Below are 18,502 nucleotides of genomic sequence, written 5' to 3'. Positions count from 1 at the left end.
GAGGGGAGCAGCGGGGCTGGCAGTATGGAAAAAGCTGTTTAGAAACACCCAGAGTGGACAGAATATGACAGTAGGAAGAACACACAAACACCAGACAGGACACAGAAATATTCTGCCTGATGGTGTTAGGTTTATTCTGAGAGAAAGTAGAGTTTGGGGCTCTTGAAAGGCACTTGTGAGGCACGCAAGTAAAAGCAGTCATGAGACTAAGGTAGATGATGTAACACGCAGTCCCCCTCCCCGGCATCCCCCAGGGCCACAGAGGAACCGCTGTCAGACAGGAAAACCAGAATGCTAGTGTCACACAGTGGAAGAAGCGTAAGCAGATTATCTACTTTTTTACTCCAGTAGTTTTGCTTCCCTTGGCCATCCTTAAATTTTGGCATTTATGGCTGGAGGCACAGGGCCCATCCACTTCTCTCCTGGATGGAGAAAATCACATATGTTAGAGGCTGGCCCCACAAGCCTCAGGGGTTTTCTAAGGAGACCTCGGCTTGGCTTCCTTCTTTTCTGTGGGGGTGAAGGTGGCCACTCCCCATTCAACCTTGAGGACCCCTGTGTATGAGGCTTCATTGTTGGAAATGCATAGAATATGTTTTGCTCTGCATCTGTCATTCTGGTCAACTGATATAATGGGGTGGGGCTAGGGACAAGGGCAGCTCACCACGAACCTGTAACTTACCCAGCAGGTGTGCCAGCAACTCCATCCGGTCAGAGCCAAACAGCATGTGGGTTTGGCCATCCAGATGGGCCACGGTGACAGGCAGCCCAAAGGCCTGGAGAAAGCAGTGATGGAGCAGGTGTTTATTAGGCTGGGGTCAAAGGCTAAGAGTCAATACTTGTCTGAGGTCATAGGAGCAAAGTAGCCAAAGATGTGATTGCTAAGAAGTTCCTTGGCTCTAAGGAGTTTTCTGGTTTTAACTCTCAGATGTTGTCTTTCTTCTTGCCATCCAGCTCCCTCCCTTTTTCTCCATGGACTATGGGATGGGAAGGGAGAGGATGAGGGTTGACTGGGAGCTGGGAGGACTCATGCTGGGAGCAACTTCTGGGACAGGTGCATGGGGACCCAGCAGATTCTCATCCTGTCTCCAGCACTGGGGCTGGGGACCCACATCAGGAGTTGCTTACCCCATATTTGCAGGCTGCGTTGGTGGTATCCCTGAGCTCGTTCTTCACCTTTGGTGTTGAGATCTTTTCCAGAAGTCCCTGGGCTTGTTCTGTAGACATGCCAGCTTTCTCTGCAGCCTGAGGGCATGTGGTAGGGAACACAACTGTGTCTGAATTAGTGGGACCAGAAAATTCTGGTCTTTTTATTTTCTGCTCCCATCTTCATGGTAAGGCCTTTGCCCACCCACAAGTGGAGGTCTAGCTTTGCTAAGAGGGGCAAAATCTTGAGACTGGTGGAAAGAACAGGTGGCAGAGTCATAGCTGTAGAAATTTAAAGCCAGGGGGCATCTTAGAAACCAGTGAAGGGACTGTTATCCAGAGGTAGTCCATGACTTGGTTGGCATTAAAGAGCTTGTTAGTGGCAGAGCCAATGCTAGAATCCAGGTCCCCTGACAGTAAGTCTGGGCTCTTGCCTCCTTATTTCTCAGAATTCTTGAATATCTTGTGCTCTTCTGACTCAAGGGCTAGGCTACAAATTCTCATGGAATTTCTGGAGGACTTCTGAGCAGAGCACAGGGATACAGCTTCCTGCATGGCTAACAATAACAAAGGCTTCAGTATGGGGTTTGTTGGTATCGTTTGGGATTAGGGGTTCTTAACTTTGGCTGCACATTAGAATCTCCCGAGGGAGCTTTTAAAAAATCCCATTCACAAGTCACCCCCTGGAACAATTACATCAGAACTTTTGGTAGGCAGTGTCCAGGTGCTCTAGGGGACTTAAATATACAGCCGAGGATGAGAACCACTGCAGCCTGACCTCCTCAACCTGGAGGAGGAAACACAAAGTTGTGCAGTGCATTCTAATGTGACACTATCTTTCTCGTACTTGTCTACGTGAGAGAATTGCGTCCCAGACCAAATGTTCAACAACAGGGGAATGGTTAAGTAAACAAAATGCTTCAAAAACAAAAAAACAAAATTGCCCACTGAATGCAATGCTACGTAGAAACTAAGAATGGTACTTTCAAAGAGCTTATGATGACATGGAAAAGGATTGTTCATAAGTGGAAAGGCAAGCCTGGGCATATACTCTGCAGGAATAAAAACAGTGGAGGAATATATTGGCCATTCTTTGTATGTGTACTTTTGGTGATTTGCCATCTTATGTATTAAATCTGAATATGCTTCGACTATCATTTTGTAAACTGCAGGGGAAATATTATTTTGAATTTCCCGATTTACTTCCAATGAAAAACTTAAGTTTTTATATACCTCATCGATGGCTGGCACACATTCCAATGTTTTGAGCTATTTCTATTTGTTTTCACTCAGGCTTTTGTGTAATTCTGGCTTGAGCCGGTTATCTCTTTTAGTCTCTTTAAAGTCTGTCTGTAAAGTCTCCTGCTTTCTACTCTGGCTATGTTGGTGTGGTCTGTGTTGGAGTCTCTGGGGCCAAGATTGCCAATGCTTCATCCCTCCCCATCTGGGGATGCCACCATTTAACAGCTCTCTCCCACTGACTCCTTTCATGAGATAAATTCTACCCATGCAGAAGTTTGCACTTCCCCTTTCAACCATGAGATAATCTTCTGAGTGTCCTCCTGGTTCCAACCTTTCAGTAATTTGGCTTCTCAAACACAGACCTGCTTTCTCCCCTAATAACTATGACCTCTTGCACTGAATATGAAATCTGTGCCCTCTCTGCCCCTAAACACCAACTGTTCTCAGCTTTGCTATGAGAGGAGTGGGGACAAGCCAGGATACTCACAGCCAGGATGCTCTTGGGCTCCGAGATGTCTTCATCCTGAGAAGAAGAGAACACTCAGCAGGAAGGAGGTGGCGAGGGCGGAGATGGGGGACAAGTAGGCCAGTGAACAAGAGGGAAAGGCAGGACCAGGATGCTGGAAATGGTTCTGGGGGAGGGTCAGAACACCACCCAGGGTCTCCCAAGCAGGTTCCCAGAGTTCTGTCCTCACTCGTGACCAGACGCGCATCCATAGTTCTCTGGACACTTTCTCCAGCATCTTTGGGTGCTCCAGGTTCACAGCGGTGAGGAATCGCATGGCTGATAAACTTCCTGCAGGACAGAGGTACTCAGAGGTGGGCTCTCCTGGCTTGTTTCTGATGAAGGACCAGCTCTTTCATGCTTCTGACATCCCCAGAGCTCAGTTGCCCTCAGCCTCCCACCCAAATTTCTCATAGCCAATTTGACCTGCTCTTTCTCCCCTTCTGTCCCCATAAGCTTCTGCTGACTCAACTCTGACCTGTGTTTCCCCCAGGTTTGTTTCAGTTTCATGTGGTTGCCAGCCCTTACTTCTTGCCACTGGTTTCCAAATGCGCTGCCTTTCACTAGATACCGTTTCTGTATCCCACTGTCTTCACCTTTTTCAAGGATCACAGAGAAGAAATCCTTGGGGAACTGGATGGGAACCTGGATATGCTGTCCCAGGAGCCTGATGTCATTTTGCAGGTATTGGGCTTTGCGGGGAAGCAGAGCTGGCGGCTGGTTTCCTGCAAATGGAAATTTGGGGACATTGGTGAGAGACCACGTGAGGGTCCCAGGCTTGGGGGCCGGCTACCTGGGTTTTGACCAGAGGGCAGATTATGAGCTACAGGTGCCAATGTAAAGACCCAATTGAAGCCATCCCTCCCTCAAATCGCGGTCCCAAAGGCGACCGCCTTCACACCGCTGTCTTTCATGATCGCTGCAATGAGGCTCGGGCGCAACTGCAGGTTGATGTTCCAGAGCTTCCTATATCGGCACAGGACCTGCAGAGGCAGAGATGGGGAGCCACTGTGTCAGATGGAGAGAGTGAAGATGGCTAAGCGCAGAGTAGGGGTTCTGTGGATACCCTAAATTTCATTGCTAGAAATCGATCCCATGAACTTTGCTCCGTCCCAAGAAATCGATCGCAGGATCTTTCTGTGGACGGCTTCCATACTTTTCACTCTCAGGCCCCCAAAAGTGGTGGCAGTGCCATGGAATTCTCTTTGATACTTTGGAGTTACCCGTCTTCTTCCAAACCGCCGTGGGAAACCACTGCCTTAGAATGTAAAGGCTCGACCTGGACCCAGCGACCGTATCCCGTTGAAAAACACAAAGTGACCTTCAGCGCTTCACCTCTCTATCGCGTGTCCTAAACCCCGTCCGGCAGCGCCAGGCCTTTCACGAGACTTCGGTCCCCGCGCCCCGCTCCCGCCCTTCCCTCCGCCCTTGCCCTCCAAGCCCCGGCCGAGGGGGCTCCCGGAGTCACCTCGAAGCCCAACCAGGAGTAGGGGGACAGCACATCGTAGAAGAGCTCCAGAGTGCGCGGCGCGAGCGTCATGCTGCAGCAGCCGAGATCCTCTCTGGCGCGCCGAGCCCGCGTAGGGATTCCAGGCGTGGTATGGAGGACCCGCCCCGCCCTCCGCCGCGCAGCCGCGCGAGGAAGACAGCCCTGGGCCAAGTCTGGCCGAAGGTCGTGTGGGCGGGGCCGTCTGGCGGGAGCGGGTGGGCACCGCCCCCTGGGGGAGCGCGTGGCGCGTGAGGGCGGGGCTGTCACTGGCCTGGTCCTTGAGTATACGGCCCAGGCGGGTGTTTCAGATGTGGACTGTGTTTCTCGTTTAGCTGTGCTCCTTTGGCAGGCCGCTTGACGTCTCTGAACCTCACTTTCTTCCTCATCCCTTTTTTTTTTCTTTCTTTCTTTCTTTCTTTCTTTCTTTCTTTCTTTCTTTCTTTCTCTTTCTTTCTTTCTTTCTTTCTTTCTTTCTTTCGAGAGCTCCTGCGAGCGTGGGGGAGGGGCAGAGGGAAAGGGAAAATCTCAAATAAATTCCAGGCCCAGCACAGAGCCTGAAGCCGGGGCTGGATTACACCATCCTGAGATTATGACGCCAGCGGAAATCAAGAGTTCCACGTTTACCCGTCAGTCTAACTGTGGGATCCACACAGAGGACCCCCTCCTCATCCCTCCCCAAAATGGGGATGCTTGGGGCATCTGGGTGGCTCCGTCAGTCAAGACTTGATTTCGGCTCAGGTAATGATCTCACAATTTGTGAGATAAAGCCCCGCTTTGGGCTCCACGCTGACAGCACGGAGCCTGCTTGAGATTCTCTCTCTCTCTCCCTCCCTCCCTCTCTCTCTCTCTCTCTCTCTGCCCCTCCCCAGCTTGCGCATGTGCTCTCTCAAATAAATAAAATGAAAAAATTTTTTAAAAAATGGGGATGCGTAATGATAACCCCTACCTCACACAGCCTTGTGAGAAGAAAAGGGCTGATACGTGTTAGTTATTTGTGTTACCTGGAAGTTGCAGGAAGTTCCTGGGACCAGGGCCGAGTAAGAAGTGCCCAAATTATACATTTCTTTTGCATTTCTCAGAGCTTAGCCTGGAACATATTTGACAATCAGTGCATATTCTGAGAGTGAGTGCAGGAGAGAAGGAGGCCTCCCTGCAACAATAATAAGAGGAATAATGGGGAATGGTGTGTCCTATCTGTATTCCTGAATATGTCATAGTGTCTTATATTGGGATTACACTGACTGCAAAGAAACAGTTAAAATATTTTTTTTTCCTTCTAATGTTTAGTTTTGAGAGAGAGACAGAGTGCGAGTGGGAAAAGAGCAGAGAGAGAGGGAGACAGGGAATCAGAAGCAGGCTCCAGACTCTGAGCCGTCACAGCACAGAGCCCAACTGAGGCTCAGACTCACCAGCCCAGCGGTGAGATCATGACCTGAGCCAAAGTGGGATCCTCAACAGATTGAGCCACCCAGGCCCCCCAAAGAAACAAATTTTTAAAGTTCCATTTAATTTTATTAAAATTATTCTTAATGTTTCTGATTTTATGAATTGGAAAACACATAACAATAAAGATTCTACTTCTCATGCATATTCAGGAGAAAAGCAACCCTAAGCCATCAGAATACAAGGGCAGTGTAAACATTTACCTAGAGTAGAAAGTATGAAATGAAATGAGATAGAATGTTATTTTCACCTACTTGAAAATTGAACTAATTGCTTTGCAATCACTGAAACTGAAAAATTACACATTTCTTCAGTTAATATTAATTTAAAAGTTTCCAAGAGCAAATTTAGCTCCATAATAATATCTTATTTTAAATAATATCCCATATTTTAAAAAACCTTAATTTTTAGGAATAATTTTAGGCTTACAGAAGAATTGTAAAGATAGTAGTACAGAGAGTTTCTGCATACCCCTCATCCAGCTTTCCCTGACGTGGACAACTTACATAACCTTGGTATAATGATCAAAGCTAAGAAATTAACATTGGTACAGTACTATTAACTAGATAATGGGCTTCATTTGGATTTCACCATGTTTTCCACTAATGTCCTTTTTCTGTTCCAGGATCCGTTCCAGGGTACCACCTAGCATTTAGTTGTCATGTCTCTTTAGTCTCCTCCTATCTATGAAAGTTTCTTGATTTTTTTCTTGTGTTTCTTGACCTTGACACTTTTGGAGACCATTAGTCACATATTTTGTAGAATGTCCCTCAATTTCCGGTTTGATGTTTTTTCATGACTAGGCTGGAATTCTGCATTTTTTGGAAGTATACCACAGAGGTGAAGTGCCCTTTTCCTTGAATTGTGTCAGGGGGTTCCTGATACCAACATGACTTATTATTACCCATGTTAACCTTGACCATTTGGGTAAGGTGGAGAAAACTTGTCAAGTTTCTCTACTGTAAAAATCATTGTTTCTTCCTTTCCCTACTCTATTCTTTAGAAGGGAGTCAGTAAGTGCAGCCCAGTCTGGAGGTGGGGTTGGTTGTGAAGGACATCAAAGAATTTGTGGATGTATGTTAAAACCACCTTAGTATTTAAGACATGTTTTGGGAGAGATACTTTGAAGGTATGAAATGTCCTATTCCTCCTTAAACTTTCACCTACCAGTTTTATCATTCATCAGTAGATTCTGCCTGCAGCAGTTATTACTGTGGTGTTCTAATGGTGATTTTCTATTTCCCTTGTTTCTTCTACAATTATTAATTGAAATTCTGAAAAGAGAATTGTTCCATTTATGTATTTGTGTATGTATTTATTCATTCAATCATTCGTTTATATCATATGGACTGATGGATATTTATTTTACAAATCATAGCATGGTAAAACATAATCTGACTCTCTATATCCTGCCTCCATACACTGTTATTATTAATTTTATTATTATATTGGGCCCTGTGGATAATACAGAGTGGGAACAACAACAATATTTACACTTCTTTACACCATTATTTCATATTGTTGAGGGGAGTGTCTAGACACTGACTAGAGTTATTGGAACAAGAAATAGTGATGTAAGCCAATTATTTAAAGTAGCAAAAATAACTAGTAAAGGAACTAAATATGATGTAATTATCAAACTTTGGAGGGGTGAAGAAGGGCTGGTATATGTAAACCAAATCCTCATCAGTAATATTGTCTACATTCAAAACATCACGAGAGCTTTAATCATGTAATTTGGAGTTAAGTATTTGAAACCACAGATGTCTTAGACAAATTGCCTTTCCAAGTAGTAAAAGATGGATTGTTTAATAAGTGGTATTGGGACAACTGGGAGGTTTAAGCAAAACGTAGTTTGACCTATACGTCACACCTTACACAAGGAACATCTCTAGCTTGATGGAGTATTTTTTTGTTGTTTTTGTTTTTTTTAAGGGCTATTTCTTATTTTTTTTTTTTTTAACATTTATTCACTTTTGAGAGACAGAGTGCGAGCCGGGGAGGGGCAGAGAGAGAGAGAGAGAGGGAGGGAGACCCAGAATCCAAAGCAGGCTCCATGCTTGGAGATGTCAGCACAGAGCCCCACATGGGGCTCCAACCCCTGGACCCCGACATCATGACCTGAGCTGAAGTCGAAGGTTTAACTGACTGAGCTAGGGTTCCTAGCTGAACTGGGTTCCAAGAACCCCTAGAATATTTTAGGTTAAAGAAAGAAACCACTAAAGTACCTGAGGAATTTATGGAACAACCTTAAAAAAAAAATCTGGGAGCAGAGACCGCTTTGCTAGCTGTGATACTAAATGCAGAAACCTTAAAAGATTTTAACATTTGGGGCGCCTGGGTGGCGCAGTCGGTTAAGCGTCCGACTTCAGCCAGGTCACGATCTCGCGGTCCGTGAGTTCAAGCCCCGCGTCAGGCTCTGGGCTGATGGCTCGGAGCCTGGAGCCTGTTTCCGATTCTGTGTCTCCCTCTCTCTCTGCCCCTCCCCCGTTCATGCTCTGTCTCTCTCTGTCCCAAAAATAAATAAACGTTGAAAAAAAAAATTAAAAAAAAAGATTTTAACATTCAATACATAACTTTAAAAATCCGTTTGGCAAACTCCATTACATCAAAAAATAACTGGGAAAAATATCTGGGTTCATTTCATAGTCAAAAAACTAATTATCCGTGTGTAAAAAGAGCTATGAAATCAATAAGGTGCCAAGAATTCCACATTGTACGATTCCATTTGTATGAAATTTTCAGAGAAAACAGAAGGTGGATCAGTAGTTTCTCCTGAGGCTGGGAGGGGGAGTGACTGAAAATTGGTACAAGAGGACTATTTGAGGTGATGGAATTTCTAGATGTCTTCTGCGGGATCAGAATCCCCTCTGGCTGAGAATCATTGCACTAGTGTTTATTGAAGGCCCCTTATGTCCCACATACTGTTGGGAGTGCCCATCCATATTGTGGGGATGGATACAAGCATTATTCATCCGTTGATGTGGGAATCAAAAGGCATAAAATTGGTCTAACATAAAGTGTATATGGGGGTGCCTGGGTGGCTCAGTGGGTTGAGCGTCCGACTGGCTCAGGTCATGATCTTGCAGTTCCTGGGTTTGAGCCCTGTGTCTCGTTCTGTGCTGTCAACACAGAGCCTGCTTCAAAACCTCTGTCCCCTTCTCTCCTTGCCCCTCCCCTTCTCTCTCTCTCTCTCTCAAAAATAAATATTTTTCAAAAAATGATATAAAAAATAAAGTGTGTGTGTGTGTGTGTGTGTGTGTGTGTGTGTTAGGGTGGGGTGCATTGGGGGCAACGAGGAAGAATCAAAAAAACTTCCTAGAAAAAGTGACCTTGCATGAAGACTTGAAAGGTGTTAAGTAGGAGTTAGACCCTTGAGAGGGAGCACAGGTAGATTTGCACCCAGAGCCAGCAACAGGTACAAAAAAAGGCAGTGTGGTCCAGAGTCTTGAGGAACTGAGCAAAGTTCTTGTGGGCGAAGAAGGCAGTGTGGCCTGGGAAGGTGGCAGGTAGAGGCCAGGTCATGGGACAAGTTTCAAAGTTTCTACTTGAATGACCTCAAGCTTAGTATAGTTTTTAAAACATATTTTATAGAAGAGCAGTAATTCCATTGCTTAAGTACTCAGATGTTGTGCCTCTTGAGGTATGGGAAAACATATAAGAACTGTCAGGAATTTACTCAGGTGATGAATCACATAGCCACAAATAATTATTTTTATTATTTAGGAAGTACACATTGAACTCATATTACTTACTGCATGTTAGATGCCGTTATAAAGTGCTTTATGAAAATTAACTCATTTAATCATCATGACAACCCTACCAGGTAGTTGCTATTTTTTTTAGCAGCTTTGTTGAGGTATAGTTTACATATATAAAATTCACCTGTTACAAGCATACCATTCAGTGATTTTTATTAAATGTATAGAATTGTGCAACCATCACCATGACCCTGTCTTGGAATATTAATGCCACTCCCAGCCCTCATCTCAGGAATCCACTGGTCTACTTTCTGTCTTCATAGATTTGCTTTTTCTGGAAATTTATATAAATGGAATCACATAATATATAGTTTTTTTCTGGCTTCTTTCACTTTGTGTATTTTTGACGTTCATCCATGTTGTAGCATATATCAGTAATTTTTCTTTTTTTTCATTTTTTAAAGTTTATTTGTTTATTTTTGAGAGGGCGGAGAGAGGAAGAGAATCCCAAGCAGGTTCTTCACCGTCAGTGCAGAGCCTGACATGGGGCTTGAACTCATGGATCTCAAGATCGTGACCTGAGCCAAAATCAAGAGTTGGATGCTTAACCAACTGAGCCACCCAGGTGGCTTTTTTACTTCCTATTGCTGGATAGTATTTTGTATTGCTGGATAGTATTTGCTGGATCGTAGTTTTTTACTTCCTATTGCTGGATAGTATTTTGTGTATGGATGTACCACATTTTGTTTATCTATTCACCAGTTGATGAGCATTTGGGTTATTTCTAGTTGTGGGCCATTAGGAACAATTCTGCTGTGAATACTTGCAGACAAGTCTTGGTGTGGACATATGTTTTCATTTCTGTTGGGTGGAATTTCTCCGTCTAATGGTAAGTTTAACTTTTTAAGAAACTGACAAACTAACACTCCCAAGTGTCTGTTCGGTAGGTACTATTATCACGTTGGTCCTCCTTCTGCTGATGGGAAAACTGAGGCATGGAGAGATTCAGAAACTTGCACAAAATCATAAAGCCTGTAAGTGGTGGGAATGATAATTGAACTTGTGTGGTCTGGAGTTGCCTCTGTGACCCTGGCACTAAACTTCGTTGGCCACTTTCTGGGTTGGAAATTGTTCTCCGTTTCAAAGAATGAGGTTTGTCTGCTTTCCCTCACCTGATTTTGGCTTCAGAACTGCTGGAGAACATGTTGTTTTCAGCTCTATCCATGGGAATTTTGCCTGAAGGCATGTCTGTGATGTCCTTTTTCTTCTTTCCTTCCAAGGTCATTCCCTAAGCAAATATCAAGCGCTCAAGTATTTTTATTTTTGTGTTTCTTCTGTGAGAAAAATGAACAAACCTAGTGAGTGTTTTGCAATTGGGATTTATAAACTCTCCAGTGAGCAAATCCCCTTTCTTGGGCCAAGAACCACCTTCTTAGGACAAAATACCATTATAGCTACTGATTCAGTGTGTGCCTGGTGGATTTCCTTTAAACACAGCAGCAGTGCCCTGCAGTGCACATGCCAATAATAGCTCGTGGGCTGGTAGCCATGCATGGGCCAGTCGCTCAAAAGACCCTCTGGCTCTGACTGGTAATTACCTCCTGATTTTAAAGGCCAGCCAAGTCAGCACCCGCCTTCTGCTTCCAAGATTCGATGTGATCACCCCCTTTAGCACCCTTCCTTTGCTGAGAATTACAAAAAAGGCAACAGCTTGCTCTACAACCACTGAGGAGATGCCATCTTTAGGCCTTTAGATTAACTTATACATGATTGGCAATATGCGCTTTCCAGGATTGTTCTTAAAGAGGTAGGAACTACTTGTGAGAGGCTTAATCATAGCTAAGATTATGCCAGGTCCTGCTGGGGTCTTTGAATTCTAGTAGTATATTCTTAGAGCCTGAGTGTTTTCTAATTGTGATTACTCTGGGAATGTAACTTGCCAGTAATCATAAAGAATAGTGAAAGGCAAATTGTGATCCTAACTCAGATCCCAAATCTTAAACTCTCAGTCATCCTGTCCCCCAACATGCCTATCCTCCAGAATCCTTTTGTGAACCTGGAGGCTAACCTGTCTCTCTTCTGGGTTCTTGTGCTGCCCTGTGCATTCTCTTACCATGGCCCCTATCATAGTAGATTGAAATTTTCAGTATCTCCCACTGTTCTGTAAGCTTGTACAGGGAGGAAGTGTGTGTGTGTGTGTGTGTGTGTGTGTGTGTTTGTGTTAATCTCAGGTGCAGAGAGAGTTGAATTAAATATTCCCTTCAATCCATAGCTCACTATTATCATACACACAAGTTTCCACCCTTGTTTTTTTTCATTTTATTTTTCTCTTCTACTCTTAATCCCCCTCTCATATTATTATGGGTAATAATAGCAAACAACAACAGTTAGGGAGCATTTACTGACAGGCACTGTTTAAGTACTTTTATTAACTCTGCTAATCCTCACCACACCGTAGAGTCCTTGCTATTATTATCTACCATTTTTCAAGTGAAGAAACTAAACACAGAGGTTAAGAGACTTGCCCAAGGTGACAGAGCCAGTAAGCAGCAGAGCCAGGATTTGAACCCAAGTGGTCTGGTGCTAGAAGCCATGCTCTTAACTACTGTGCGATGTGCTCTCCCAGGTACATGTGCTGCTGTGATGGATGATGTCCCTGAACGTGAATATCACTCCTCAGATGTGCAGTGCTGTTTGATGTGTGCTTTTCATATACATAAGTGGGGCTTAGCTATGGGTCTTATTCTGCTTCGTTTTGTTTTGTTTTGTTTTCTCTGCTTCTTGTATTTCCTCTTGAAAATATCCAGTGTGCTGTTTGTACTTCTAGTGCACAGCTTCTGACTGCTGTGTGCTAGTTTGCACTGAGCACCCACCACACCTTATGACCCATTCTTGTTTGGGTGCCTTCAGCTCGCTACCTCCACAAGCAATGCTTTAAGGAACACCCTGTCTAGTCCCCTAAAGAGCCTGTGCTAGAGTTTCTCTTGGGGATGTGCCCAGGAGTGGATCTCTAAGTCAAAGTGCATGCGAGTATTTTATTTCACCAATGCTGACAGATTGGTCTCTGAAATGGCGGTACAATTTCACATGCCTGCCAGCAGCACCAAGGTTTCCCTTTCTTCACATCCTTGCCAACACTTGGTAATTTTGGGTTATTCTGACTAATGTAAAATAATATCTTATTGTTGTTTTAATTTGCATATTCCTGGTTACAAGTGAGAATGAGCACCTTTTGTTGGACATTTGAGTTTCCTCTACCTATTTGTATTTTATGTATGTGTTTGTGTGTGTGTGTGTGTGTGTTAGTTTTCCTGTACGGTCTTGTTAGTGGTCTCCTGTCGCTTTTGGATGTTGTAAACGCCTTCTCCCTGACTGTCGTCACTACATTCACTGAATGGAAATGCAATCAATTTTGAGCTTTTGGCATCTTGTTTAATAAGCCATTTTCTATTCTTTAGTCACAAAATTGTAAATTTTCTTCTATTAACTTTATAATACTACCTTTCACATTTGGGTCTTTTATCCGTTTAGATTTACCTTTGTGTAAAGTAAGAGGAAGGGATTCAACTTTATTTTTCTCCAAACAGTGAGCATCATTCCTAGTACTTTTTATTATTTTTACTTTTTTAAAGATCTTATTTTGTTAAGTAATCTCTACACCCAATGTGGGGCTTGAACCCACAACCCTAAGATCAAGAGTCGCATGCTCCACTGACTGAGCCAGCCAGGTGCCCGCCCCCCCCCCCGCCCAGTATTTTTTAATAAATAATCTATCCTTTGCTCACTCATATATGGTTCACTTTTTATCATATCTTAAGTTCCTATGTATAAATGAGTCTATTTTTATGTTCATTTTCCTATTTTTTTAATGTTTATTTATTCTTGAGGGGCGGGGAGTGGCAGAAAGAGAGGGAGACAGAGGATCTGAAAGCAGGCTCTGTGCTGATAGCAGAAAGTCTGGTGCGGGGCTTGAACTGATGAACCATGAGATCATGATCTGAGCCCAAGTCAGATGCTTAACTGAACCACCCAGGCGCCCCTTCCTTTTCCTGTTATATTAGTTTAACAATAACTTAGTAGCATGCCTTAATATCTGGAAGAGACTAGTTATTCAAGGACCTTTATTCATCTGTATAAGTTTTAAAATAAGTTGTTTGAGTTGATAAAAAAAATTAATATTTTATTTCTGGAAAGATCTAGATTTACTGATAGGCAAATTCCTTCTATATGATTCTTTTTTTTTAGAGCATGATTTTTTTTTTTTCAACGTTTATTTATTTTTGGGACAGAGAGAGACAGAGCATGAACGGGGGAGGGGCAGAGAGAGAAGGAGACACAGAATCGGAAACAGGCTCCAGGCTCCGAGCAATCAGCCCAGAGCCTGACGCGGGGCTCGAACTCACGGACCGCGAGACCGTGACCTGGCTGAAGTCGGACGCCCAACCGACTGCGCCACCCAGGCGCCCCTAGAGCATGATTTTTAATTTTATATTTTTAAATTTACATCCAAATTAGTTAGCATATAGCACAACAATGATTTTAGGAGTAGATTCCTTAGTGTCCCTTACCCATTTAGCCCATCCCCCCTCCCACACCTCCTCCAGTAACCCTCTGTTTGTTCTCCATATTTATGAGTCTCTTCTGTTCTGTCCCCCTCCCTGTTTTTATATTATTTTTGTTTCCCATCGCTTATGTTCATCTGTTTTGTCTCTTAAAGTCCTCATATGAGTGAAGTCATTTGATTTTTGTCTTAGTCTCTGACTAATTTCACTTAGCATAATACCCTCCAGTTCCATCCACGTAGTTGCTAATGGCAAGATTTCATTCTTTTTGATTGCTGAGTAATACTCCACTGTATGTATATGTATATATATATATATATATATATATATATATATATACCACATCTTCTTTAAACATTCATCCGTTGATGGCCATTTGGGCTCTTTCCATACTTTGGCTATTGTTGATAGTGCTGCTATAAACATTGGGGTGCACGTGTCCCTTCAAAACAGCACACCTGTATCCCTTGGATAAATGCCTAGTATTGCAATTTCTGGGTCATAGGGTAGTTCTATTTTTAGGTTTTTGAGGAACCTCCATACTGTTTTCCAGAGTTCTTCTATGTGATTCTTATTTACCATTATATCCTTACAACCTGGCACAGCAGCTTACATATACAGTGGCTGAATAAATATTTATAGAACTGATCTATTTTTCTACTGATTTGTGTCCCCTTTCAAAGTGACTGGGCAGTAAACAGATGATGTGATAATGAAGGGCACATTTAAAACCATATTGCCTTCCTCTGAGTGAGAGGAGAGAGCTGAGGAAAGCAAAGATCAGGGAACTGACCCCTTCTGTAACAGGGACAGTTGTAGCTTTTGTTTTGATTCCTATAATTACTAAATAAGATTAGACCCTCTTGGTTGAAAATAACTTCTGCGTTGAGCTTTCGAGGTGGCTGCACACAAGGGTCAATAGCTGGATCCCTAATGGATTTTCAAAGGAAAATATGAAGCTTAAGCCAGGATATGAGAGAGAGGAAAAGTTGTGTCAGTTAATTCATTTGATCCAGTTAGTGTTGAATGTGGAGTTGCAAATACCTTTGTAGAAAGGTCTTGTGCTACAGAAATGAGGAGGATGCCATCTAGTGGCAATAAATCCACACAGCACCATTTGATCTAACGTCCTGGGTAATAACAGGAAATATTATGATGCCTACAGGAAGCTAGGCACTGTTGTAAGAATTTTGCACATCACAGAAAAACCCACAAGACAGAGGTATTTATTACCCCTGTCGTAAAGATGAGGAAATTGACTCTCAGAGGAATTAAGCAACTTGCCCAAGGTCACAGAGCTAGTACTCTGTTGAAATCTAGACTGTGTGGCTACAGAATTGGTATGCTCAGTCTTTTTGTTCTTTTGCTTAAGGGGAAGAGGGAGTGGTGTGCTGGAGTTGGCTGCCACCAGATAGAAAGCATGGATGGTGTGCATTTCTTCCCAACTTCCCATTTAGTGACATCATGGTGGGAGTGTTTATACAATGAAAATTCACAATGAGAATACTCCACATATCAAAGCTTTACTCTCTTTCTCTCTCTGTCTCCCTCCTTCTCTTTCTGTCTCTCTTTTTCCCAGAGAACTGGTTTGCCAACATACCCTAGGTGAGGAGGCCTGAAAATTCAGAGACATAGCCCTAGGCTTTCTTTAGGGAAATTGGGCAAGAGATTTGAAAAGTAATTAAAACCCAGTTTTGGGGGGAAAAAAGAGAAAGAGGTTTTAAGACCTTTCTTCTTGATTTTCTTGGTATTAAAATAGAAACAGGTAGTTTATGACTAGTGTAGAACTCTTTAAAGTGAAGGTCTATTGGAGAGTAATGTTGAGTTGCTCAACCACTTTATGAGGAAGGAAGGCAGGGTCTCTGTTGCAAATCACACATTAAAAATGGCCAAAGAGGGGCACCTGGCTGGCTCAGTTGGTAGAGCACGTGACTCTTAATATGGGGGTCCTGAGTTTGAGCCCCATGTTGGTCATAGGAATTACTTTAAAAAATGGCCAAAGAAACAGATGAGTCAGGAAGAACCAGCAGAACCATTTTTAAAGGAACTTAAGCTAAATACAGTCAGACTAACTTAAGGACTGTCAAATGGGCAAAGTAGAATTAGAAAGTTCAGAGAACAAACACATGTATGCCAATTTGAAGGGAATCAAATCACAGAATGGCTATGGTATTTAGGAGAAATGACACAAAGTTGCCATAACTTCCCACTTTAGAACCCACTTTAGAACAAAACCTTTTAGGCTGAAGCTCCTAGAAGTATTTGCATCATACAATAACCCTACTCAAAAGCCTTCCGTAGACAGTCCTGGCAGAATGTTATTTGTTGAGGCCAAAATACATAAGGGATCACTGTTCTATTTCTCTACTTTTCTGTATGTTTGAAATTTTCCATAATTAAAGAAGAAAAACCCAAACCCAAGCCATCAGACTTTTCAAATGATTGTATTCAGTACAGTGAATAAAATAAAGGATCAAAATGTGTCAGAAGAGGTAGGTCTGAGATGCATGCAGAAAGGAGGGCTTTGCAAGCCCATCTGAAAATCTAAAGGTAATGGAAGCCACTGGAGGATTTTAAGCAGGGGTATGTGTGCCTGGGCATGGGTGTGTATGTGTTCGAAGTTCAAGTCTGTGTATGTCTGTTCATAAAGGATTGGGACTGGAACGAATATCATAGCTGTAGTTGAACGACAATAATGAATAAAATCTGAATATAGTCTCAGTCATTTGGGTGGTGCTCAGGTGACAAACTCTCTTGGTTTGCCCAGGACTGAGGTTTTTCTGAGATTTGGGATTTGGGGTTTTAAACCCCAAAGGTGGTGGCAGAGTGTGACTTCTTTGTTTAAAGGGTGCTTGATGGATAAGGAAATAGGATAAAGACAGGCAGCTGAACAGATAACAGAAGCCGGAATGGAGGGTTTATAATAAGGAGGTAGTCAGCCTTGCCCCAGGCCATGGAGGAGCCGAGAGGAAGGAGACTCAGACCACAGAATCGGATGTTCTAGGATGACCTCTTTAGATCAGGATTTGCCAGACATATTCTTCAGTTACCCAGCCTTTGAAAACCAAAAACCAAAACCAAAACCTCACTTCACAGCACATACAACTAATCAGTGCCAAAGATGTAGTCTCACTAGTACTTTTAGATGTTAGAATACAGATTCAGAAATCGATTAGCTACGTAACTCATGAAAAGGTAAACTGCAAAGGCAGAGGCATTTTATCATTTAATACTCTGATTCTTTCATAAAAAGATTAAGGTAATCTCACAGTATTTAATTTTTGTAATATATATTTTACTATATTAAAATAAATTTCACAGAAAGCTGAACAAATATTTGTTAAAAATATAAATATAAAACATAAACATGTGGCAAACTTACATACTCCAGAGCAAGTAATTTTAACCCTACTTGCTAATCTTAGTTAATTGACTGATTGAGTCCACTTGGCATTGGCTATGCTGCACTATGAATGAGGTCCTTGGCCAAGGGTTTTGGGGAATAGAGACAGAGAGAGAGCAAGAGAGAGCATGAGCAGGGGAGGGGCAGGGAGAGAGAGAAAAGAGGAGAGGAGAGGAGAGGAGAGGAGAGGAGAGGAGAGGAGAGGAGAGGAGAGGAGAGGAGAGAGAGAATCCCAAACAGGCTCTACGCTGTAAGTGCAAAGCATGACATGGGGCTCAATCTCATGAACCGTGAGATCATGACCTGAGTGAAAACCAAGAGTCGGATGCTTAACTGACTAAGCCACCCAGGCACTAAGGGTTTTGGGGGATAGAAAGCTGAGTTAGGGTCTTTCAATATGATTGTGGACTTTTTTTTTTTTTTTTTTTTTTTTTTGTCAGGAGGCTGTATCTGGCAGTGTGGAGAGATCCCCCAGGCTGTATAGTCTGTGGGGTTTGCAGTTTGAACTTTAGGGTTTATTCACCAAAGTTGTGTAGGCACTGATTCACTGGAGAATTGACCTGTCTTCTCAGACACACCTCAGGTAGAGATCTGAAAAGTCATATGGCCTTTCCTTTTTTTTTTTTTCTATTTCTTCTCTTTTATTTTTTATATTGGATATATTTATTTATTGTTTTAATTTTATTTTTCATTTTTTAAAATTTACATCCAAATTAGTTAGCATCTGGTGCAACAATGATTTCAGGAGTAGATTCCTTAGTGCCCCTTACCCATTTAGCCCATCCCCCCTCCAACAACCCCTCCAGTAACTCTCAGTTTGTTCTCCATATTTATGAGTCTCTTCTGTTTTGTCCCCCTCCCTGTTTTTATATTATTTTTCTTCCCTTCTTTTATGTTCATCTGGTCTGTGTCTTAAAGTCCTCAGATGAGTGAGTCATATGATTTTTGTCTTTCTCTGACTGACTAATTTCACTTAGTATAACACCCTCCAGTTCCATCCACGTAGTTGCA

At 42.8% G+C, this 18,502-nt stretch overlaps 1 protein-coding gene and 1 pseudogene across 1 annotated transcript; one reads left to right on the top strand and one right to left on the bottom strand.

Annotated features, from left to right (window-relative positions):
- The window catches only part of LOC124523493 (olfactory receptor 2F1-like), a 335,826-nt pseudogene that overhangs the window by 194,820 nt on the left and 122,504 nt on the right, over positions 1–18,502 (top strand).
- Positions 109–4,497, bottom strand: GSTK1 (glutathione S-transferase kappa 1). Its single transcript, XM_047096283.1, has 8 exons — positions 4,362–4,497; positions 3,795–3,876; positions 3,490–3,618; positions 3,084–3,184; positions 2,876–2,911; positions 1,129–1,245; positions 683–776; positions 109–422 (listed from the first exon to the last, which is right to left on the bottom strand). Exons 1-8 carry the CDS (start codon positions 4,431–4,433, stop codon positions 373–375), a joined length of 681 nt encoding a protein of 226 aa, XP_046952239.1. The 5' UTR covers positions 4,434–4,497; the 3' UTR covers positions 109–372.

The sequence above is a fragment of the Lynx rufus genome, unplaced genomic scaffold (genome assembly GCF_022079265.1).
Source record: "Lynx rufus isolate CCGP_SWC_20201006 ecotype Redwood Valley unplaced genomic scaffold, mLynRuf1.p SCAF_4, whole genome shotgun sequence".
Classification (NCBI taxonomy): Eukaryota; Metazoa; Chordata; class Mammalia; order Carnivora; family Felidae; genus Lynx; species Lynx rufus.
This window is presented reverse-complemented; position numbering and strand designations above follow the sequence as displayed.